The sequence below is a fragment of the Jaculus jaculus genome, chromosome 13, assembly GCF_020740685.1.
Source record: "Jaculus jaculus isolate mJacJac1 chromosome 13, mJacJac1.mat.Y.cur, whole genome shotgun sequence".
In the NCBI taxonomy this organism is placed as follows: domain Eukaryota; kingdom Metazoa; phylum Chordata; class Mammalia; order Rodentia; family Dipodidae; genus Jaculus; species Jaculus jaculus.
In genome coordinates this window covers 38,312,256-38,331,706 of record NC_059114.1, presented here as the reverse complement: position 1 = coordinate 38,331,706, position 19,451 = coordinate 38,312,256, and the positions used below count along the sequence as shown (strand labels likewise).

Below are 19,451 nucleotides of genomic sequence, written 5' to 3'. Positions count from 1 at the left end.
AGTAAAATTTGAACTAAGTTTAAATACTGAGTTACTTACAATTATCTCATTTCATACGTATTTACCTAACAGAGCCAAAAAAATCTTTGAGCACAACCATTCCTTAGCTAATTATCTCACTAAACACCATTTTCTTTTGTAGTACTGAAGACAAAGTTTCAGTTTATTTCATATCAAGGTAAACCTTCATGAGCCCCACTGCCCAAATCCCAACAGAATCTAAAGGTAAACTCTGTCTTTTGAGTAAGCATTTTAAGCTATGGAGAATGGGAAGGAGAGAGAGAAGAAGGGAAGAAATGAGGAAACCTTTTCATTACAGGCAACTAGATTTGATTTTTGGGGGGGGAGGGGAGGGGTTTCGAGGTAGGGTCTCGCTCTAGCTCAAGCTGACCTGAAATTTACTATGTAATCTCAGGGTGGCCTCGAACTCACGGAGATCCTCCTACCTCTGCCGCCCAAGTGCATATGTCACCTCACCCAGCTTTAGATTTGATATATTTTTGTAAGAATTTTTCAAAGATGATGAAAATAGCAGCTTTTCCCTGGGCACCCATTTATGAGGTCCAAAGGTAACTAAGGGTGCTCTTGCCTGGAGAGAACTAAGCTATGGTGCCTCGAATATGGCTGACATCAACACACCACAACCAGCCTAACACAGTACTGAGGAGAAAGTTTGCTGAAAGCATCACCTCAAAGTGCTTACGCAGAACCGACAGGGTAGTGTGCTGCCACGGGGGATAATTCTTTGCCACGTAGATGGTGCAATGCGAAGGCCTCTGAGGCGGCTGCTTGTCAGTCTTCTGCCCAGATGAAAAAGAGAAATAATGATTTTTGTGTAAATCAAAAGTAAGAAAGCCTCCCCACAAAGTATTTACTACTAGTAACTTTCACATTTAAAAATATATACTTCAGAACTGTACTAGTAGTACAAATATAGCACCACACAGTAAATCTTAATTTCATTACTGTTAAATGTTATTTGATCAAAAACATCATTTTTAAAGGATGACTTCACCTTCCCTTTAGCTGGCATCATATAGTTCTTGAGCCGTAATCTAAGGTCATGTGCTACTTCCATCAGATACTGTGAGGAACGTATCAAGGACTCGTCCACAGGACCTGCCATAGGCCATGAAGCATTCATAATTGATCCAGGCTTAAAAAACAACACAAAGAGAGAGTGAGACGAAGCAACCTAACACTTTATAATTCTTGCTTACAGTCTCATACCAAGGCTGCCATCTGTAATTGTGTGTTCTAACTGCAAACATAGCACACTTCTGCAGTCCCTGATCTAATGTTCCCTAGAATTCAAGCTGTGAAGTCTGACTCTACATTCTTAATTAGCATCCATTTGTACAAGCATATTAATACCCACACACATATGCTCACTTTCAAAGAAAATTATGTAATGCTAATTTGCCCAAGTTTAATCATTATTATATAAATTATGCATGCTGTCAGTTTTATCCTATTAATATATCTAGTATTGAAAGTATAAATATTCAGGGGTCTGCAGAGATGACTTAGCGGTTAAGGCACTTGCATGCAAAGCCAAAGGGCCAAAGTTCAATTCCCTAGGACCCACATAAGCCAGATGAACAAGGTGGCACATGCACTAGAATTCATTTGCAGTGGCTGTATGCCCTGGCGTGCCCATTCTCTCTCTCTCTCTCCCTCTCCCTGCCTTTTTCTCTCACTCAAACAAATAAATGAAAATAAAATATTTTAAAGAAAGTATGACTATTCAGTATATAGATAATGAGCATATTTTTGCATCATTCATGCACTGAAAGTAAAGATGAAAAGGAGTATTACACAAGCCAGTCTATTTATCCACAAGCTTGGGGGAAGTGACTGAATTATCTTCCCAGTAAGAACACTAATACATAGGCTGAAAGATGGCTCAATGGCTAAAGGTACTCATTTACAGGCTGCTGATCCAAATCTGATCTTCCTCAGCACTCATGCAAAAACAGATGCTGAAAAAGCTGGGCATGGTAATGCATGTCTTTAATCCCAGCACTTGGGAGGCAGAGGTAGGAGGACTGCCATGAGTTTGAGGCCACCGTGAGACTACATTGTGAATTCCAGATCAGCCTGAGCTAGAGTGAGACTCTACCTCAAAAAAATAAATAGATAAATAAAATAAAAAACAGATGTGGAGTTGCACATGTCCATAATCCCAACCCACCTTCCACTGTGAGAGGCAGAGCCAGAATCCAGCTACAAAATCTTGCCACAAAACAAGGTTGAAGGAGAGGAGAAATGCCCCAGGATTGTCCTCTGATCTCCATGCATGAACCCACACACACACATCATACAAAATTCACAAACATACACACTTAACCATAAACATATACACACAAATAATAAAAATTAAAAACTAATGTTACTGTAACAACGTTAAATGTACAGCTCTATATATGCCAAGAGTTTTATATAAAAGAATACTTATGCAAATATGCACTTGTCTTTGCTTAGAAGCAGCTTATAACAATTATATCTAAGTACTTTCTCCTTTTTAACAGCTAGAATAACAATATTAATTACATATGTATTCAAATGTAAATCTGAATAATATAGTCAAATATATTACATTTCTTAACAGATTGGAATGAGGTAGCAGATAACACATGTGATCGTGTTTTCAATCTACCTGTTTCAACCTATTATGATAAATACAATCTAGTATTATTCCTGATATACTCATACTCCACTTCTTTTTCTAACAAGAATGTTACAGTAAGATTTGCTTTATAAAACCAAAAAAAAAATGGTCACAACACTCTAAACCTTTGTGGGTACCTTTCCCAGGAGCGTCCAGATGTGCTCACACAAATGTGGACAGAAGGGAGCCAAAAGAAGCGTCTGAACTTCAATGAACCGGAACACAAGCTCTCTGTGCATACCCTCTATGGCCAATTCCCGGTATTTATCTTTTGCAGCCTGTAAAAAATTTCAAGTTATTTACAATTTTCCTCACCCTCTTTAAAATAAAAATATTCAGTACCTTGATATTAGTATATGATAAGTTTTTAAGCCGGGCATGGTGGCACACGCCTTTAATCCCAGCACTCGGGAGGCAGAGGTAGGAGGATCACCATGAATTTGAGGCCACCCTGAGACTACATAGTGAATTCCAGGTCAGCCTGGGCTAGAGTGAGACCCTACCTTGAAAAACCAAAAAAAAAAAAAAAAAGTTTTTAGTCCTTAAAATTTCAGCAAATTATTATAAAGGTTTTATTTATTTATTGTTTATTTTTATTTGAGACAAAGAAACAGGCACAGAGAGAGAGAGAGAGAGAGAGAATGGGTGCGTCAGGGCCTTCAGCCACTGCAGACGAACTCCAGATGCATGCGCCAGCCACCTTGTGTATCTGGCTTACATGGGTCCTGGGGAATTGAGCCTCGAACCGGGGTCCTTAGACTTCACTGGCAAGCATTTAACCGCTAAGCCGTCTCTCCAGCACAGTTTTATTTATTTTTAAAACTCTACAAGTAATTATAAATTAATCTTTTATCCAAAGGATATTGTAGTTTTATAATAATGATATTCAGGAAAGGGAGCTGGGGAATGCTGTTTAATAGTAGAATGCTTGCCTAGTTTATACAATGCCCTGGGTTCAATTCCCAGTACTACAAGAAAAACAAACAAAATTGATTTTGATGTTTCATTTTTGTTTCTTCATTTTTTTTCTTAGACAAGGTTTTATTATTGTGTCTCAGGCTGGCCTTTCCTCATTATTTTCAAATCATTATGTGGACCAGGCTGGCCTTGAACTCACAGCAATCCTCTTGCTTTGTGAGTGCTGGCATTACAGACAGGAGTCACCATTGCCACAACTTTGTAACTGAGACTTGAAAGCTAAATAATTTTAACTGTTTTCTAACGGTAAGTGCTTTACACAGTGTATGAGAAAGATAATAAATGCAAAGAAAGGCTATAAATACAACACAACTCTATGCTCAGCACTTATCTTAATTTAACCATATCTGAAAACCAAGTTACATAAATCCCAATGTGATATTTACAAAACTGAGAAAAGCTGCATTTAGCACTTAAAATGCCAAACTTGGAAAAATACTGACATCTGGTGGAAAACCTCAGAAAACATTTGTTGTCAAGCTCATCACAATGACGACTTTACCTACTGATTTATTTATTTAAAAATACTTTTGGGGACTGGAGGGATGGCTTAGAAGTTAATGCATTTTCCTGCAAAGCCAAAGGACCCAGGTTCGATTCCCCAGGACCCATGCTAGCCAGACGCACAAGGGGGCGCATGCACCTGGAGTTCGTTTGCAGTGGCTGGAGGCCCTGGCTCACCCATTCTCTTTCTCTCCCTCTTTGTCAAATAAATAAATTCAAAATATTTTTTTAAATACTTTTGGGGGCTAAGGAAATAAGTGGCTTAGAGGTTAAGGTGTTTGCCTATGAAGCAAAAGGACACAGATTCAATTCCCCAGGACCCACATAAGCCAAATGCACAAGGGGGCACATGCGTATGGAGTTCATATGCAGTGGCTGGAGGCCCTGGCACACCCATTCTCTTTCTCTCTGGCTCTTCCTCTGCCTCTCTCTCTCAAATAAATGAATAAATAAAACATTTAAAAAAAATACTTTTGGAAGCCGGGCATGGTGGTGCATGCCTTTAATCCGAGCATTCAGGAGGCAGAGGTAGGAGAATCACCGTGAGTTCAAGGCCACCCTGAGACCACACAGTGAATTCCAGGTCAGCCTGGGCTAGAGTGAAATCCTACCTCAAAAAAACAAACAAACAAACAAAAAGATACTTTTGGAAGCTGAGCATGGTGGTGCACACCTTTAATCCCAGTACATAGGAGGCAGAGATAGGAGAATCACTATGAGTTCAAGGTCAGCCTGAGACTTCATAGTCAATTCCAGGTCAGTCTGGGCTAGAATGAGACCCTACCATAAAAAAACAAAAAAATTTAAAAACATAAAAAAACTTTTGGGCTGGAGAGATGGCTCTGTGGTTAAAAGCACTTGCTTGCAAAGTCTGGTGGCCTGGGTTCAATTCCTCATTACCCATGTAAAAGCTAGATACACAAAATGGTACATGCATCTAGAGTCTGTTTGTACTGGCAAAGGTCCTGGTGGGCCCATTCCCTTTCTCTACTTGCAAATAAATAAATAAATGATATTTAAAATAAACACTTTATAGGTGCTTCAATAGCACAGTACACAGTGCATCAGTCTCATAAAAAATGCTTTTGTGCCGGGTGTGGTCCCACACACACCTTTAATCCCAGCACTGAGGAGGTAGAAGTAGGAGGATTGCCATGAGTGCAAGGCCAGCCTGAGCCTACAGAGTGAATTCCAGGTCAGCCTGGGCTAGAGCAAGACCCTACCTCAGGGGGAAAAAAAAAAATGCTTTTGTGCAGCAGAACATGGTGGCACATACCTATAAACCAGGTACTTGGAAAGTGGACATAGGAGGATCAGGAGTTCAAGGTCATCCTCAGCTACATAGTTAGTTCTAGGCCAGCCTGAGCTACATGAGACCCTGGATCAAAAAACTGAACAACAAAAAAACACTTTTGTGCAAAGTATAGATGATTTTTAGATTTAATCTTCTGAGTGTTTATTGACCAAAGAGAAACAGAATTCTCAAACTAAATGGACAAAATGTGTATAATTTCAAAAGAGCTATGTAAAATCACAATTTACTTTAGAATGCAAAAACATCTAGGAAAGATTTTTCTGTCAGCACTTCAGCAAGAAGAAATGGGAAAAACATTTCACATTAAAATTGACATGTTTTAGATACCTGGAGAACAACATACCTGAAACTCAAAAAACCCTGTCTTCAAAGCTTCTTTAAACATCATCTTTTCATAGTTTTGATCTGTTTTTATGATTCCGGCATTCATTTCACTATTGAAGAGGGAAAGAAAAAATTACTAAGTTTAAAGGAAATTGTATATTTTGTATATTTCATGTTACATACTTACATATAACATTTAAATAATTACTATCATTTACATATTTAGACTGCATCTATTCATAAGCAGCAAAATAAACAACAGCTGAAGTACTTGAAACTGCCTAATACAACCCCATCCCTGGGGCTGGAGAGATAATTTAATGATTAAGGCATGTGATGGCAAAGCCAAAGGACCCATTTCCATTCCCCACACAAGCCAGATGCACAAGGTAGAACCTGCATCTAGAGTTCTTTTGCAGTGGCTAGAAGGCCTGGCGTGCCCAGTCTCCCTGTCTGCCTACCCCCCTCATTTTTTTTAATCCATCTTTGTCTTAGTGCCACCACTGTGATGACTATTTGTCTACCCCTCTCAGGCACTATCATCTTCCACTGTCTAGGGATCCTATCTATGACAGCAGTTAACAATGCTTGTTTAAAACTTCTTGATGGATAGGCTGGGGAGATGGCTTAGCAGTTAAGGCACTTGCCTAAGAAACCTAAGAACCCAGGTTCAATTCTCCAGGTCCCACAGATGAACATCGTGGCACATGCATCTGGAGTTCATTTGCAGTGGCTAGAGGCCCTGGCGTGCCCAATCTCTCTCCCCACTGTGTCTAATAAATAAATAAATAAATAAAATGATTAAAACAACAAATTCCTTGATGGAACTATAAAGAGTGGCCTGTAATCCTAGTTAGTACTCAGGAAGTTGAAGTACTGCAGTGAGTTTGTGTCCAGCCTGGGCTACAGTGGGAAACTTGTCTGTCTGAAAAATTCATTGATGGAAATAGTGTTAAATTAAAAATACAATATGAAAAATAGCTTAGCTAAGGCTTCAGCCAGGATTCAGTTAGTGCATGTTAAGTAATTGATATTAGGTATTACAAAAAAAAAAAAAAAAAAAGTCTTTTACCACCTGAGGGGTTTTTTGTTTGTTTCTTCAAGGTAGGGTCTTGCCCAGGCTGTCTTAGAATTCACTATGTAGTCTCAGACTGGCCTCAAACTCACAGCGATCCTATTTCTGCATCCCGAGTGCTTAGATTAAAAGCATGTGCCACTATGCGCAGCTTTACCACCTAAGTTTAATTTAGCCTAATATGGCTCCAATCTTTTTCACGTCTTACCTCTGTCCTATACATACTACATGTATTTCTATTTTTTTGTTTGTTTATTTTTGTTTTTTCAAGGTAGGGTCTTGCTGACCTGGAATTCACTACATAATTTCAGGACGGCTTCGAAACTATGATGCTCCTACTTCTGCATCCCGAGTGCTGCTGTATATATTTCAAATACTATACCCTTTCCATTGATTGTACATGCTTTCTTATCTCCCTGCAAAACTACTATTTATTTGTCAAGAAATACAGAATTCACACATCTTCTCTGAATTCTCCTTATTCCTCTTACTGCATTTATAGTTGGTGGAATTTGTCTCTTCTGCTAGCCAACAAGGAAGAATCACGTTACTCATCTTTATAATACCAGTGCTTAGGACAACTCCTGAAAGTAAATTGATATCTTGAATTTTATTTTTTAATATTTTATTTATTTATTTGGGAGATAGAGCCAGAGAGAGAGAGAGAATGGGCATGTCAGGGCCTCTAGCCACTGCAAGTGAACTCCAGATGTATGTACCACCTTGTATATCTGGCTTAAATGGGGACTCAAACCTGGGTCCTTAGGCTTCACAGGCAAGCACCTTAACCCCTAAGCCATCTTTGCAGCCCAAATTTATTTTTAATTTCTTTTTGAACCAAGCCTAACAGACTAGAATTTTTTTTTTTTTAATGTGAAAGAACAAGACTGAAAGAGAAAGAGAGAAAGAATTGGTATGCCAGGGCCTCCAGCCACAGTGATCGAACTCCAGATGTGTGTACCATGTACTGTGCATGTGTAACCTTGCACACTTGTGTCACCTTGGGTCTAGCTTACGTGGGACCTGGTGAGTGGAATATGGTTCCTTAGGCTTCACAGGCAAGCACCTTAACCACTAAGCCCAAATGTCTTAAATTTTTTAAAAGATGAGGTATGGGCTGGTGAGATTGCTCAGTGGTTAAAGGCTCTTCCTTCCTGCCAGCCCAGGTTCAACTCACCAGTACCCACATAAAGCCAAATACAAAAAGTGACATATGAACGTGTAGTTCATTTGCAATGGCAAGAGACTCTGGTGCTCCCTTCTCTTGCCCCTTCCCTACACACATGGGCAAATAAGTAATTTTTTTTTTTTTAAGGAAGATACTTTCCTTTTCTCTTAATTTAGGTTTCCTTAAACCATTTTGTCCCTCTGTAATATGAGACAACAGGGAAAATGATTATAATAGACTTTGAAAATAGAAACAAGTTCATATGTCAAATCTTTGATTACTAACTTCAAGGCATTTAATGAATACTGAATTTTTCTAAACCTCAGTTTCCTTATCAAGTTGAGGGCTGGAGAGACAGCTTAGCAGTTAAGGTACTTGCCTGAGAAGCCTAAGAACCCAGGTTCGGTTCCCAGTACCCACATAAGACAGATGCCCAAGGTGGTGCATGTGTCTGGAGTTCATTTGCAATAGCTAGAGGCCCTGGTTCTCTTTCTCTCTGTCTCTGTCTCTGTCTCTGTCTTTCTCTCTCTCTCTAAAATAAATAAATAAAATTTGAAGGGGACTGGAGGGATGGCTTAGTGGTTAAGGCATTTGCTCTAGACAGAGAATGGGCCCCTCTTTCTCTGTCAAATTAAAAAAATAAAAGACCCTTATCAAGTTGAATAACATCATTAGCATACAAGGTTGTACTAAGGCTAAAGTCATACAGTGGATACAAAGCACCTAACACAGTGCCTGGACAAGTAAGCCCTCAATAAGTAGAAGTGATCATCATCAATTATTTTAGAAAACAAGAAAAAATAAACTTGAACATGCACCAGGACCAAGCAACTTCCAAAGCACAAAGTGGTTGGTTTCATAGGTTACCTGGCAAAAACTCTATCATTGAAAGTGTTGGCAGGACCACTTCTTAGGCTATTCCAGTTGGCAAGCATTTCTTTCACCCATTCCACCCATGTGTACAGACGAAGGATACCTGCATCTGCCATGGCTTCCACAAAATTGGCATCTTCAACAGTGTCACCAGCATCAGCCAGAGCTAGGCGCATTCCTGAAAAAAAAGAAATCACTTAAAAATATGTTTACCAAAAAAAAAAAAGTTTACCAGGCCAAGTGTGGTGGTATACATCTTTAATCACAGCATTTGGGAGGCAGAGGTAGGAGGATCACTATGAGTTCAAGCCCAGCCTCGAACTAGAGCAAGTTCCAGGTCAGCCTATATGTACATATAATGTTTACCGAAGGCCAGGTGTGGTAGCACACACTATAATCCCAGTGCCTAGGATATGGCAGGAGAAGGATCATTTCAAGGTACATAGTGAGTGTGAGGCTAGCTTGGGCTACATGAGGTCCTGTCACAAAAAACAAATAAGCACGCAAATGAGTAACAACTACATATTCAGCAGGTACACTACAATGTCCATCTATCAATTAAAAAATAAATGTTTTAAAGGACTGTCCTGAATCATTAGCAAAAATAAAAACCGCCAAAAGTAGATTCCCTATTCAGTTAAAATATTTAAGCCATTGCATTCATTTGTATCTACTTAGCATCAGTGTTTCTTCTCATGCACATAGAAATAATATGATAGTGATCTTTAATGAGGCAGAGGAAGAAAATGATAAACTGGGGGAAAGACACACATTTCTCCAGTTTCCATACCAGCATCTCAGCTTCATTAGGAAGTAGAAATGTGGGCTGGAGATATGGAATGGTTAAGGCATTTGCTTGCAAAGCCTAAAAACCCAGGTTCAACTCTCTAGAACCATAAGCCACATACACAAGGAGGCACATGCATCTGGAGTTCATCTGCAGTGGCTGCAGGCCCTGGCATGACCATTTTCTCTTTCTCTCTCTTTCTCAAATAAATAAAAAGGCTACTTATAAAGAAGTAGCAATGCATTATGATATTTTAATATATGAGAATATACACTGGTGCACTCTGTGTACAAATGCTTATTTAATTTCTGTCCTAAAATTAGTTTCTTTGAGTTTTCTAATAAAACTATTTTTAGGTTGAGGACATGGTCCAGTTGATAAAGTGGCTGGTGTCTCAGGCATGAAGACTTGAGTTTGATTCCCTAGTACCTATATAAAAGCCAGGCATGGCAGTACACGCCTGTAAGCACAGGCAGAAGGCAGGAGGATCCCTGGGACTTGCTGGCCAGTTAGTCTAGCTGAATCAGTGAGCTGCAGGTTCAGGAAGAGATCCCAGGATACTATCTCAAAAAATGAAGTGGGCCAGGAGTGGTGGCACACGCCTTTAATCCCAGCACTTGAGGTAGGAGGATCTCCATGAGTACGAGGCCACCCTGAAACTACTTAGTCAATTCCAGATCAGCCTGGGCTAGAGAGAGGCCCTACATCAAAAAACAAATAAATAAATAAAATAATAAAGTGGGGCTGGAGAGATGGCTTAGCAGTTAAAGGCATTTGCCTGCAAAGCCAAAGGATCCCACTCCAGGACCCATGTAAGCCAGATGCACAAGGGGGCGCATGTACCTGGAGTTTGTTTACAGTGGCTGGAGGCCCTGGCATCCCCATTCCCTCCTTCCCTCCCTCCTTCCCTCCCTCCCTCCCTCCCTCCCTCTCTCTCTCTCTCTCTCTCTCTCTCTCCCTCTTTCTCTCAAATAAATAGTAAAAAAATATTTTTAAAACTAATAATAAAGTGGAGGGCAATGGAGAAAGAGTATTTCTACTTATTGAGGGCTTAATTGTGCAGGCACTGTGTTAGGGACTTTGTATCCACTGTGTGACTTTGGCCTCAGCACAACCTTGTATGTTAATGATGTTATTCAACTTGATAAGGAAAATGAAATTTATCTCTGACCTCCACATGCATGCACAGCTGCACACCTATACCCCACCTACATACACACACACACACACACACACACACACACACACACACACACACAAATATACTTTTTTGGCTGTCATTGCCTTCAATTTAAAAATACTAGAAACCATAAGTGGTGTAGGCACTTGAAAAGTTGCTTGTGCTTCAATATAAGTAACCACCCACTCATGCTCATGCAAACCCACTGGGACACAGACACACACGAGTAGCAGACAGACTGGTTGGGAAGAAAAAGTGATCAAATAGAAAGGGAACAAAAGAAGGCACTAGGAAGTGAATATAATCAAAATACATTATATACTTGTATAAAAATTATCATTAAGGGTTGGAGAAATGGCTTAGCAGTCAAGATGCTTGCCTGAAAAGCCTTCAAAGAACCCAGTTTCAGTTCCCCAGTACCCATGTAGAGGCAGATGCACAGGATGGTTCATGCATCTGCAGTTCATTTGCAATGCATAGAAGTCCTGGAGCACCTATTCTCTATCTACCTCTTTCTTTCTCTCTCTTAAATAAATATTTCATTGGGCTGGAGGGATGGCTCAGCTGTTAAGGCGTTTGCCTGCAAAGCCAAAGGACGCCAGTTCAAAGCTCAATTCCTCAGGACCCACGTTAGCCAGATGCACAAGGGGGCACATGTGTCTGGAGTTCGTTTGCAGTGGTTGGAGGCCCTGGAGTGCCCATTCATTCTCTCCTTCTCTCTCTCTCCCTTCAAATAAATAAATAAAAATAAAATATTTTTAAAATGTTTTTTGAAAAAATTTTTTTTTAATTATCATTAAATAAGGACTGGAGAGATGGCTCAGCAGTTACTTGAAAAGCCTCATGGACCAGATTTGATTCCCTAGCACCCACATAGGGCCAGATGCACAAAGTGGCATGTGCATATGGAGTTCGTTTACAATGGTAAGAGGCCCTGGTATGCCTGTATTCATTCTCATTCTCTCTCTCTCTCTCTCTCCCTCTCTCTAATGTAAGTAAACTATTTTTAATTATCAAATAAAAGGTTATATTAAAATGAACAAAAGGGCTGGAGAGATGGCGTAGCGGTTAAGCGCTTGCCTGTGAAGCCTAAGGACCCCGGTTCGAGGCTCGGTTCCCCAGGTCCCACGTTAGCCAGATGCACAAGGGGGCGCACGCGTCTGGAGTTCGTTTGCAGAGGCTGGAAGCCCTGGCTCGCCCATTCTCTCTCTCTTCCTCTCTCTGTCTTTCTCTCTGTGTCTGTTGCTCTCAAATAAATAAATAAATAAAAATTAAAAAAAAAAAAATGAACAAAAATCAAGCCAGGCAAGGTGGTGCACACCTTTAATCCCAGCATTCAAGAAGCAGAGATAGGAGGATCACCATGAGTTTGAGGCCACCCTGAGACTCCATAGTGAATTCCAGGTCAGCCTGGGCTAGAGTAAAACCCTACCTCAAAAAGGAAAAAAAAAAAAAAAGAAGAACAAAAATCAAATTAAAAATAAACTGGAAAAAAAAAGAACAACTAAAACTCCCTCAATAAGCCTAATTAAAGACATCAAAATTAAAGACTACAAGACATCTCTGAAATGAAGGTTAAAGAGAAAAATATATGAGGAAATATTTGCTCATACAGAACAATGTATGCAGTATACTACCCATTGTGAATTAGTGGAAGATAAGAACATATAACATTAAGTTATGTATTCATTAAAATATCTTAGGGTGGCAGTGACCTTGGGATGACTCAGAAGGTATCATAGTGCTGGAAAGAAGTGACTGGAGTACTGAGTAACAACTCGATCACATCTTCCAAGGCTCAGGGTCTAATGTGGAAGAGATGGCGGAAAGAATGGAAGAGCCAAAGGAAGGGTAGGACTCCTTACAACATGCTTCCTCCAGACATAAAATGGCCTGGATATCCATGACCTCATAGTGCCTGACACTACCTACACAAGACCATCATAAGAGGAGGAAAAGATCATGACACCAAAATAAAAGACAGAATGATTGAGATGGGAGGGGCATATGATGGAGAATGGAATTTCAAAGGGGAAAGGGGGGGTTATTACCATAGGATATTTTTTATAATCATGGAAAACATTAATAAAATTGAGAAAAAATAAATACATAAAAATATCTTAGGGCCGGGCGTGGTAGCACACACCTTTAATCCCAACACTTGGGAGGCAGAGGTAGGAGGATCAGCAGGAGTTCAAGGCCACTCTGAAACTACATAGTAAATTCCAGGTCAGCCTGGCCTAGAGTGAGACCATACCTTGAAAAAAAAAAGGAGATATATATATGACACTTAGGGCTGGAGGGATCAGCTTAGTGATTAAGGTGTATGCCTACAAAGCGAAAGCACCCAGGTTCAATTCCCCAGGATCCAGGTTAGTCAGATGCATGAGAGGGCAAACACATCTGGAGTTTGTGTGCAGTGGCTGAAGGCCCTGGTACACCCATTCTCATTCTCTCTCTCTCTCCCCCTCTTTCTCTGTCAAATAAATAAATAAATTTTATATATATATATAATATATATATATATATGTATATATACACATATATATATATACACACATATATATATACACACATACATACATACATACATACATACACACATACATACATATTATAAGCCGGGCGTGGTGGCGCATGCCTTTAATCCCAGTACTCAGGAGGCAGAGGTAAGAGGATCACCATGAGTTAAAGGCCACCCTGAAACTACATAATGAATTCCAAGTCAGCCTACCTTGAAAAAAACTAGAAAAAATATATATGTATACACACACACACACACACACACACACACACACACAGACAGACACACACGCACACACACACATAAATATATATGTATCTTAGAACACATGCAGCTGAAGCACTTTTAGGCTCTTATTTGAAGTAATTTTACAGTTATAAAAAATTAAAATAAAAACAGTAAATAGTAAGTTTATTCCATTCATCGTCTACTCCAATGTTATATATATATAGTATCAAGACCAAAAAGTTCTACTTGGAAATAAAAGGGAGTTGAAGGGGATGGATGTGGTAATGCATAAAAAGGTAATGGGAGGGAATTATGATCAAATTAAATTATGTTCATGTAAATTGTCAGTAAAAAGTTTTTAAGACAGGCATGGGGGTGCATGCCTTTAATCCAAGCACCCAGGAGGCAGAGGTAGGAGGACTGCTGTGAGCTCAAGGCCACCCTGAGACTACCTAGTGAATTCTTCTCAAGTGAGCCTGGGGTAGAGTAAGACTCCACCTCAAAAAAACAAAGGATAAAAGAAAAGAGAAAGGTTTTAACTGGGCATGGTGGTGCACTGGGGAGGAAGAGGTAGGTGAACTGCTGTGAGTTAGAGGCCACCCTGAAACTACATAATGAATTCCAGGTCAGCCTGGGGTAGAGTGAGACTCCACCTCAAAAAACCAAAGGAAAAAAGAAAAGAGAAAGGTTTTAACTGGGCATGGTGGTGCACTCGGGAGGAAGAGGTAGGTGAATTGCTGTGAGTTAGAGGCCACCCTGAAACTACATAGTGAATTCCAGGATGGCCTGGGGTAGAGAGTGAGATGCTACCTTGAAAAACAACAACAACAAAAAAAATACAAGCAACAGTGTCCTCAGTGATATGACTTACTACTGGCTCTTCCAACCTTATCACTTTGTTAAGACATTTTGCACTAACTTTCTCCACAAACAGTTACTCTTTTCCCCCTTTGTTTGTGATTAATAAGTATCTTTTTATTTATTTATCTGAAAAAGAGAGAGAATGGGCACACCAAGGCTTCTAGCCACTGCAAATGAACTCCAGACTCATGCACCACTTTGTGCAACTGGCTTTATGTGAGTACTTGAGAATAGAACCTGAGTCCTTTGGTTTTTCTGGCAAGCGCCTTGCTGAGTCATCTCTCCAACCCATGAATATCTTCATAGAAACACTAAGAATACAAATATATCTTCTTTTTTTCTCTGATTTCTAGCAGCTTTTGGTGGATCTGTAAAAAATAGTACCACAGTATCTTTCTATGCTTTTTTTTCTTCCTATGTATTTATATTTCACAATAGTCCTCTACTAATTATACTTCAAAATAAAAGTTATTCTTTACTCTCCTAATGATTTGTTTATATAATAATTATTATCTATCAGTATTAATACACAGATAAACTGTAATACTATCATTATTTTCATGTCTAAATATTCTATCTACAAATTCAGGAAGTAGTTCTACAAAACAAGTCTGAATTTTAGTAATTACACTTACAAGGAAGCTCTAAACACATTGATTTTTTTTTCTTGAACAAATGTTAACAAATCTAATATGTTGCTAATTCACAATGACAACACATATATTGTAAATTTGATCAAAAGATAAAGAGCTACAGAGATGGCTCAGTGACAAAGCACTTTCTGCACAAGTGTGAATACCTGAGTTTGTATCCCCAGAACCCATGTGAAAGCCAGATGCCACGGCTGGCATCTGTAATCCCAGTGCATTACGTCGAGAAGGGACATGGAGGCAGGAGAATCTCAGGGAAACTCAGGGGTGTGCTAGCCTGATGAGTGCAGCAGTAAACAGCAGGAGACACCCTGCCTCAAACAGACGGAAAGCAAGGGACGACACTTCAAGTTGTCCTCTGACCTCCACACATGGAACCTTGCACATACACACTTGCATTCACAAACATGAACACACACACCAAAAAGAAGCAAAAGAAAAAAAAATTAACATCAGCAAACTAAGGAGAATAGAACCCTGTTTATCAACAGCAATAATAAAATGTTTACCATCAGCTGAAAATTTGTCAACAGCCTGGGACAAAGTGAGGAAGTTTCCTGTAGATTTTGACATCTGAAAAGAAAGTCAGTAATAAAGCATTAATAAAATACATAAAGCTGGGGCTGAAGGGATGGCTTAGTGGTTAAAGCATTTGCCCGCAAAGTCAAAGGACCCTGGTTCAATTGCCCACGTCCCACATTAGCCAGATGCACAGGGGGTGCACATGTCTGGAGTTCATTTGCAGAGACTGGAGGCCCTGGTGCACCCATTCTCTCGTTCTCTCTCCCTCTTTCTCTGTCAAATAAATAAATAAAAATAAAAATATTTTTTAAAAAAAGAAATACATAAAGCTGGGCATGGTGGTACACACCTTTGATCCCAGCAGTCAGGAGGCAGAGGTAGGAAGATTGCCATGAGTTCTAGGCCACCATGAGACTACATAACGAATTCCAGGTCAGCCTGAGCTAGAGTGAGACCTTACCTCAAAAAAAACAAAAAAAACAAAAAAAAAGAAAAAGAAAAAGAAAGGAAGGAATATATATAAACAAAATCAAATCACCCAACTAAAGTTAATTAGATTGGTTATCATGAGTTTAAAACAATTTGAAACATAGGGAAGTTTTAGAACTGCAAAAACTGAAACTGAGTCAATAAAGTGACTTCTCTGGGTTCCCGAGCTAATTAGCACCATAGTTAGGACAGAATCTTCAGTCCAACACTCAGTCCCCCATGATTTGTGTTAGCCTCTGTTGCCCTGCCCTGGTAATTGGGCTAGACAAGTGGAATGAACCACCGTAACTAGAACGCTTCAGGCGAGTTACATAAGGAATACACGACTTAGAATCATTCAGAAATAGAATGGAAGCCGGGCGTGGTGGCACACACCTTTAATCCCAGCACTCGGGAGGCAGAGGTAGGAGGATCGCCAAGAGTTCAAGGCCACTCTGAGACTACATAGTGAATTCCAGGTCAGCCTGAGCTATGGTGAAACCCTACCTGGGGGGGGGGGGGGGGGGACGACTATAATATTAGATCATCTTAAATAAACCTGGGTGTGTGCATATGCAGGCATATTCAGCATTTGGGGGGCATAGGTGGGAGGATCACCATCAGTTCAAGGCCATATTCATGTATATACACGTACATGTATATGTGCACATATGAAAGTCAGAGGTCAATCTCATGTGTTGTACCTCAGCACCATCCACTGTTTTTGAGACAGGGTCTCTCACTGACCTAGAAATCACCAAGGAAGCAAGACTGGACTCTGGCTGGTCTGCAAGCCACAGGGATTGGCTTGTCTCTGCTTTCCCAGTGATGAGATTACAGGGGTACATTACCATGTGTAGGATTTTTTTTTTCAAGGTAGGGTTTCACTGTAGTCTAGGCTGACCTGGAATTTACTATGTAGTCTCAAGCTGGCCTCAAACTCACAGAGATCCTCCTACCTCTGCCTCCCGGGTGCTGGGATTAAAGGTGTGCGCCACCACGCCCAGCTAGGATTTTTTTAAAATATTTTTTATGTATTAAGTTGAGAAGGAGAGAAACAGAAAGGGAGGCAGATAGAAAAAGAATGGGTGCACCAGGGCCTCCAGCCACTGCAAACAAACTCCAGATGCATGTGCCACCTTGTGCACCTGGCTTACATGAGTCCTGGGGCATTGAACCTAGGTTCTTTGGCTTTGCAAACAAGTGCCTTAACCATTAAACCATCTCTCCAGCCTTATGTTTTGTTTTTAAAGGTGGGTTCTGAGAAACACCAGAGGTCCTCATGCTTGCAAGGTAAGCACTTTACTGACTGAGCTATCTTCCCAGATTTTTTACCTGCCTTTTCCTTTTATGGAACTGCCTAAAAGTGGTGTTTTATACTGTATTTTATTTTATTTTTTTAAAAAAATTTATTTCATTTTTATTTATTTATTTGAGTGTGACAGAGAGAGAAAGAGAGAGAGAGAATGGGTGTGCCAGGGCTTCTAGCCACTGCTAACGAGCTCCAGACACATGCGCCCCCTTGTGCATCTGGCTAACGTGGGTCCTGGGGAATCAAGCCTCGAACCGGGGTCCTTAGGCTCCATAGGCAAGCGCTTAACCACTAAGTCATCTCTCCATCCCTTATACTGTATTTTATATTGTCTGTCATTCATTCAAATATTTACTTCTATTATAACAGATAGTAACAATAATCTTGCTGTTATCATTCTACTGACTACGCTTACATACAGTGGTTGTAAGAAATGCAATTATTGGTAATGAGAAATGAATGCTGTTGTTTGGTCTGGCTTGTTTTTGTTGAGTGGAGTGATGCTCTTTTCTAACATGCACAAAGGTATTAGAGGGACAAGTGAAGGCTCTGACAAGAAGTTTGCATAAGCTTCTATTAAGGATATTGTTGCGGGGTTGGTATTCAATTGAAGCAACGAGAGACCCTCATATGTAGACTTGCACATCCATATTTATTACTGCTCTATTCACAATAGCTAGGAAATGGAACCAGCCTAGATGTCCCTCAACTGACAAATAGATAATTAAGATGTGGTACATTTATACAATGGAGTTCTATTCAGCAGCAAAGAAAAATGCAATTATGAAATTTTCAGGGAAATGGGTGGATCTGGAAAGGATTATAGTTAGTGAGGTAATTCAGGCCCAAAAAGCCAAATGTTATATGTTCTCAGTCATGTAAATCCCAGCTACAAATGTTTGGACTTGAGTGAAAATCAGTAGCAATCGCAGCATTTGGGAGGCAGAGGTGGGAGGATCACCATCAGTTTGAGGCCAGCCTGGGACTACAGAATGAGTTCCACGTCAGCCTGGACTACCGTGAGACCCTACCTCAAAAAAAAAAGGGGGGGATTTCTGGGTAAGATGACAGTGACATTGGGATGACTTAGAACATACCATAGTGCTGAGAAGTGATAGAGTGCTCAGCACTAAAACATCTCTCACACCTTCCAAGGCTAAGGGTCCACTGCAGAAGAAGTGGTGGAAAAAATGTAAGAGCCAAAGGAAGGGTAGGACTCCTTACAACGTACTCCAGACACAAAATGCCTTGGATATCCATGACCTCACAGTGCCTGATACTACCTACATAAGACCATCATATAGGAGGAAAAGATGATGGCATCAAAATAAAAGAGAGACTGGGCTGGAGAGATGGCTTGGCGGTTAAGGAGTTTGCCTGAAAAGCCAAAGGACCTCAGTTCAATTCCCCAGGACCCACGTAAGCCAGATGCACAAGTTGTTGCATGCATCTGGAGTTCGTTTGTAGTGGCTGGTGCACCCATTCTCCTCTCTCTCTCTCAATCTATGTGTCTGCCTCTTTCCCTTTCTCACTCTCTCAAATAAATATATTAAAATAAAAATAAATAAATAAAAGAGACTGATTGAGAGGGGGAGGGGATATGATGGAGCATGGAGTTTCAATGAGAAAAGTGAGGGCAGGGAAATTATTGTCTACAGTTATGGAAGTTGTCAGTAAAATAAAATGTTTAAGAATAAATAAATAGGCCAGACGTGGTAGCGCACACCTTTAATCCCAGCACTCAGGAGGCAAGGCCACCCTGAAACTACAAAGTCAATTCCAGGTCAGCCTGGGCCACAGTGAGACCCTACCTCAAACACAAACAAACAAATTAATTACATAAAATAAATACAACTTTCTAAATCTGAAAATCCTTACACTGAGTTTCAACTTGCAAGAGCCAGGAGCCTTACCTTTTCAGAGTTGAGGAGGAGGTGTCCATTTGCTCTCACAGACACAGGCCATTTGTCACTGCACAGTTGAATGTGAGAAAGAAAAAAAAAAAAAAGAG

At 40.1% G+C, this 19,451-nt stretch overlaps 1 protein-coding gene across 2 annotated transcripts in view; it reads right to left on the bottom strand.

The window, feature by feature from the left end:
- The window catches only part of Lars1 (leucyl-tRNA synthetase 1), an 88,837-nt gene that overhangs the window by 17,100 nt on the left and 52,286 nt on the right, over positions 1–19,451 (bottom strand). The window contains exons 21-27 of one of the 2 annotated variants that reach the window (XM_004664719.2): positions 19,354–19,411; positions 15,648–15,711; positions 8,903–9,086; positions 5,812–5,902; positions 2,809–2,949; positions 1,016–1,156; positions 690–800 (exon numbers count right to left, since the gene is read on the bottom strand). In XM_004664719.2, coding sequence (XP_004664776.2) covers positions 690–800; positions 1,016–1,156; positions 2,809–2,949; positions 5,812–5,902; positions 8,903–9,086; positions 15,648–15,711; positions 19,354–19,411 — 790 coding nt within the window. The remainder of the gene's footprint in view (positions 1–689; positions 801–1,015; positions 1,157–2,808; positions 2,950–5,811; positions 5,903–8,902; positions 9,087–15,647; positions 15,712–19,353; positions 19,412–19,451) is intronic. The other variant, XM_045132708.1, reaches the window with a different exon arrangement.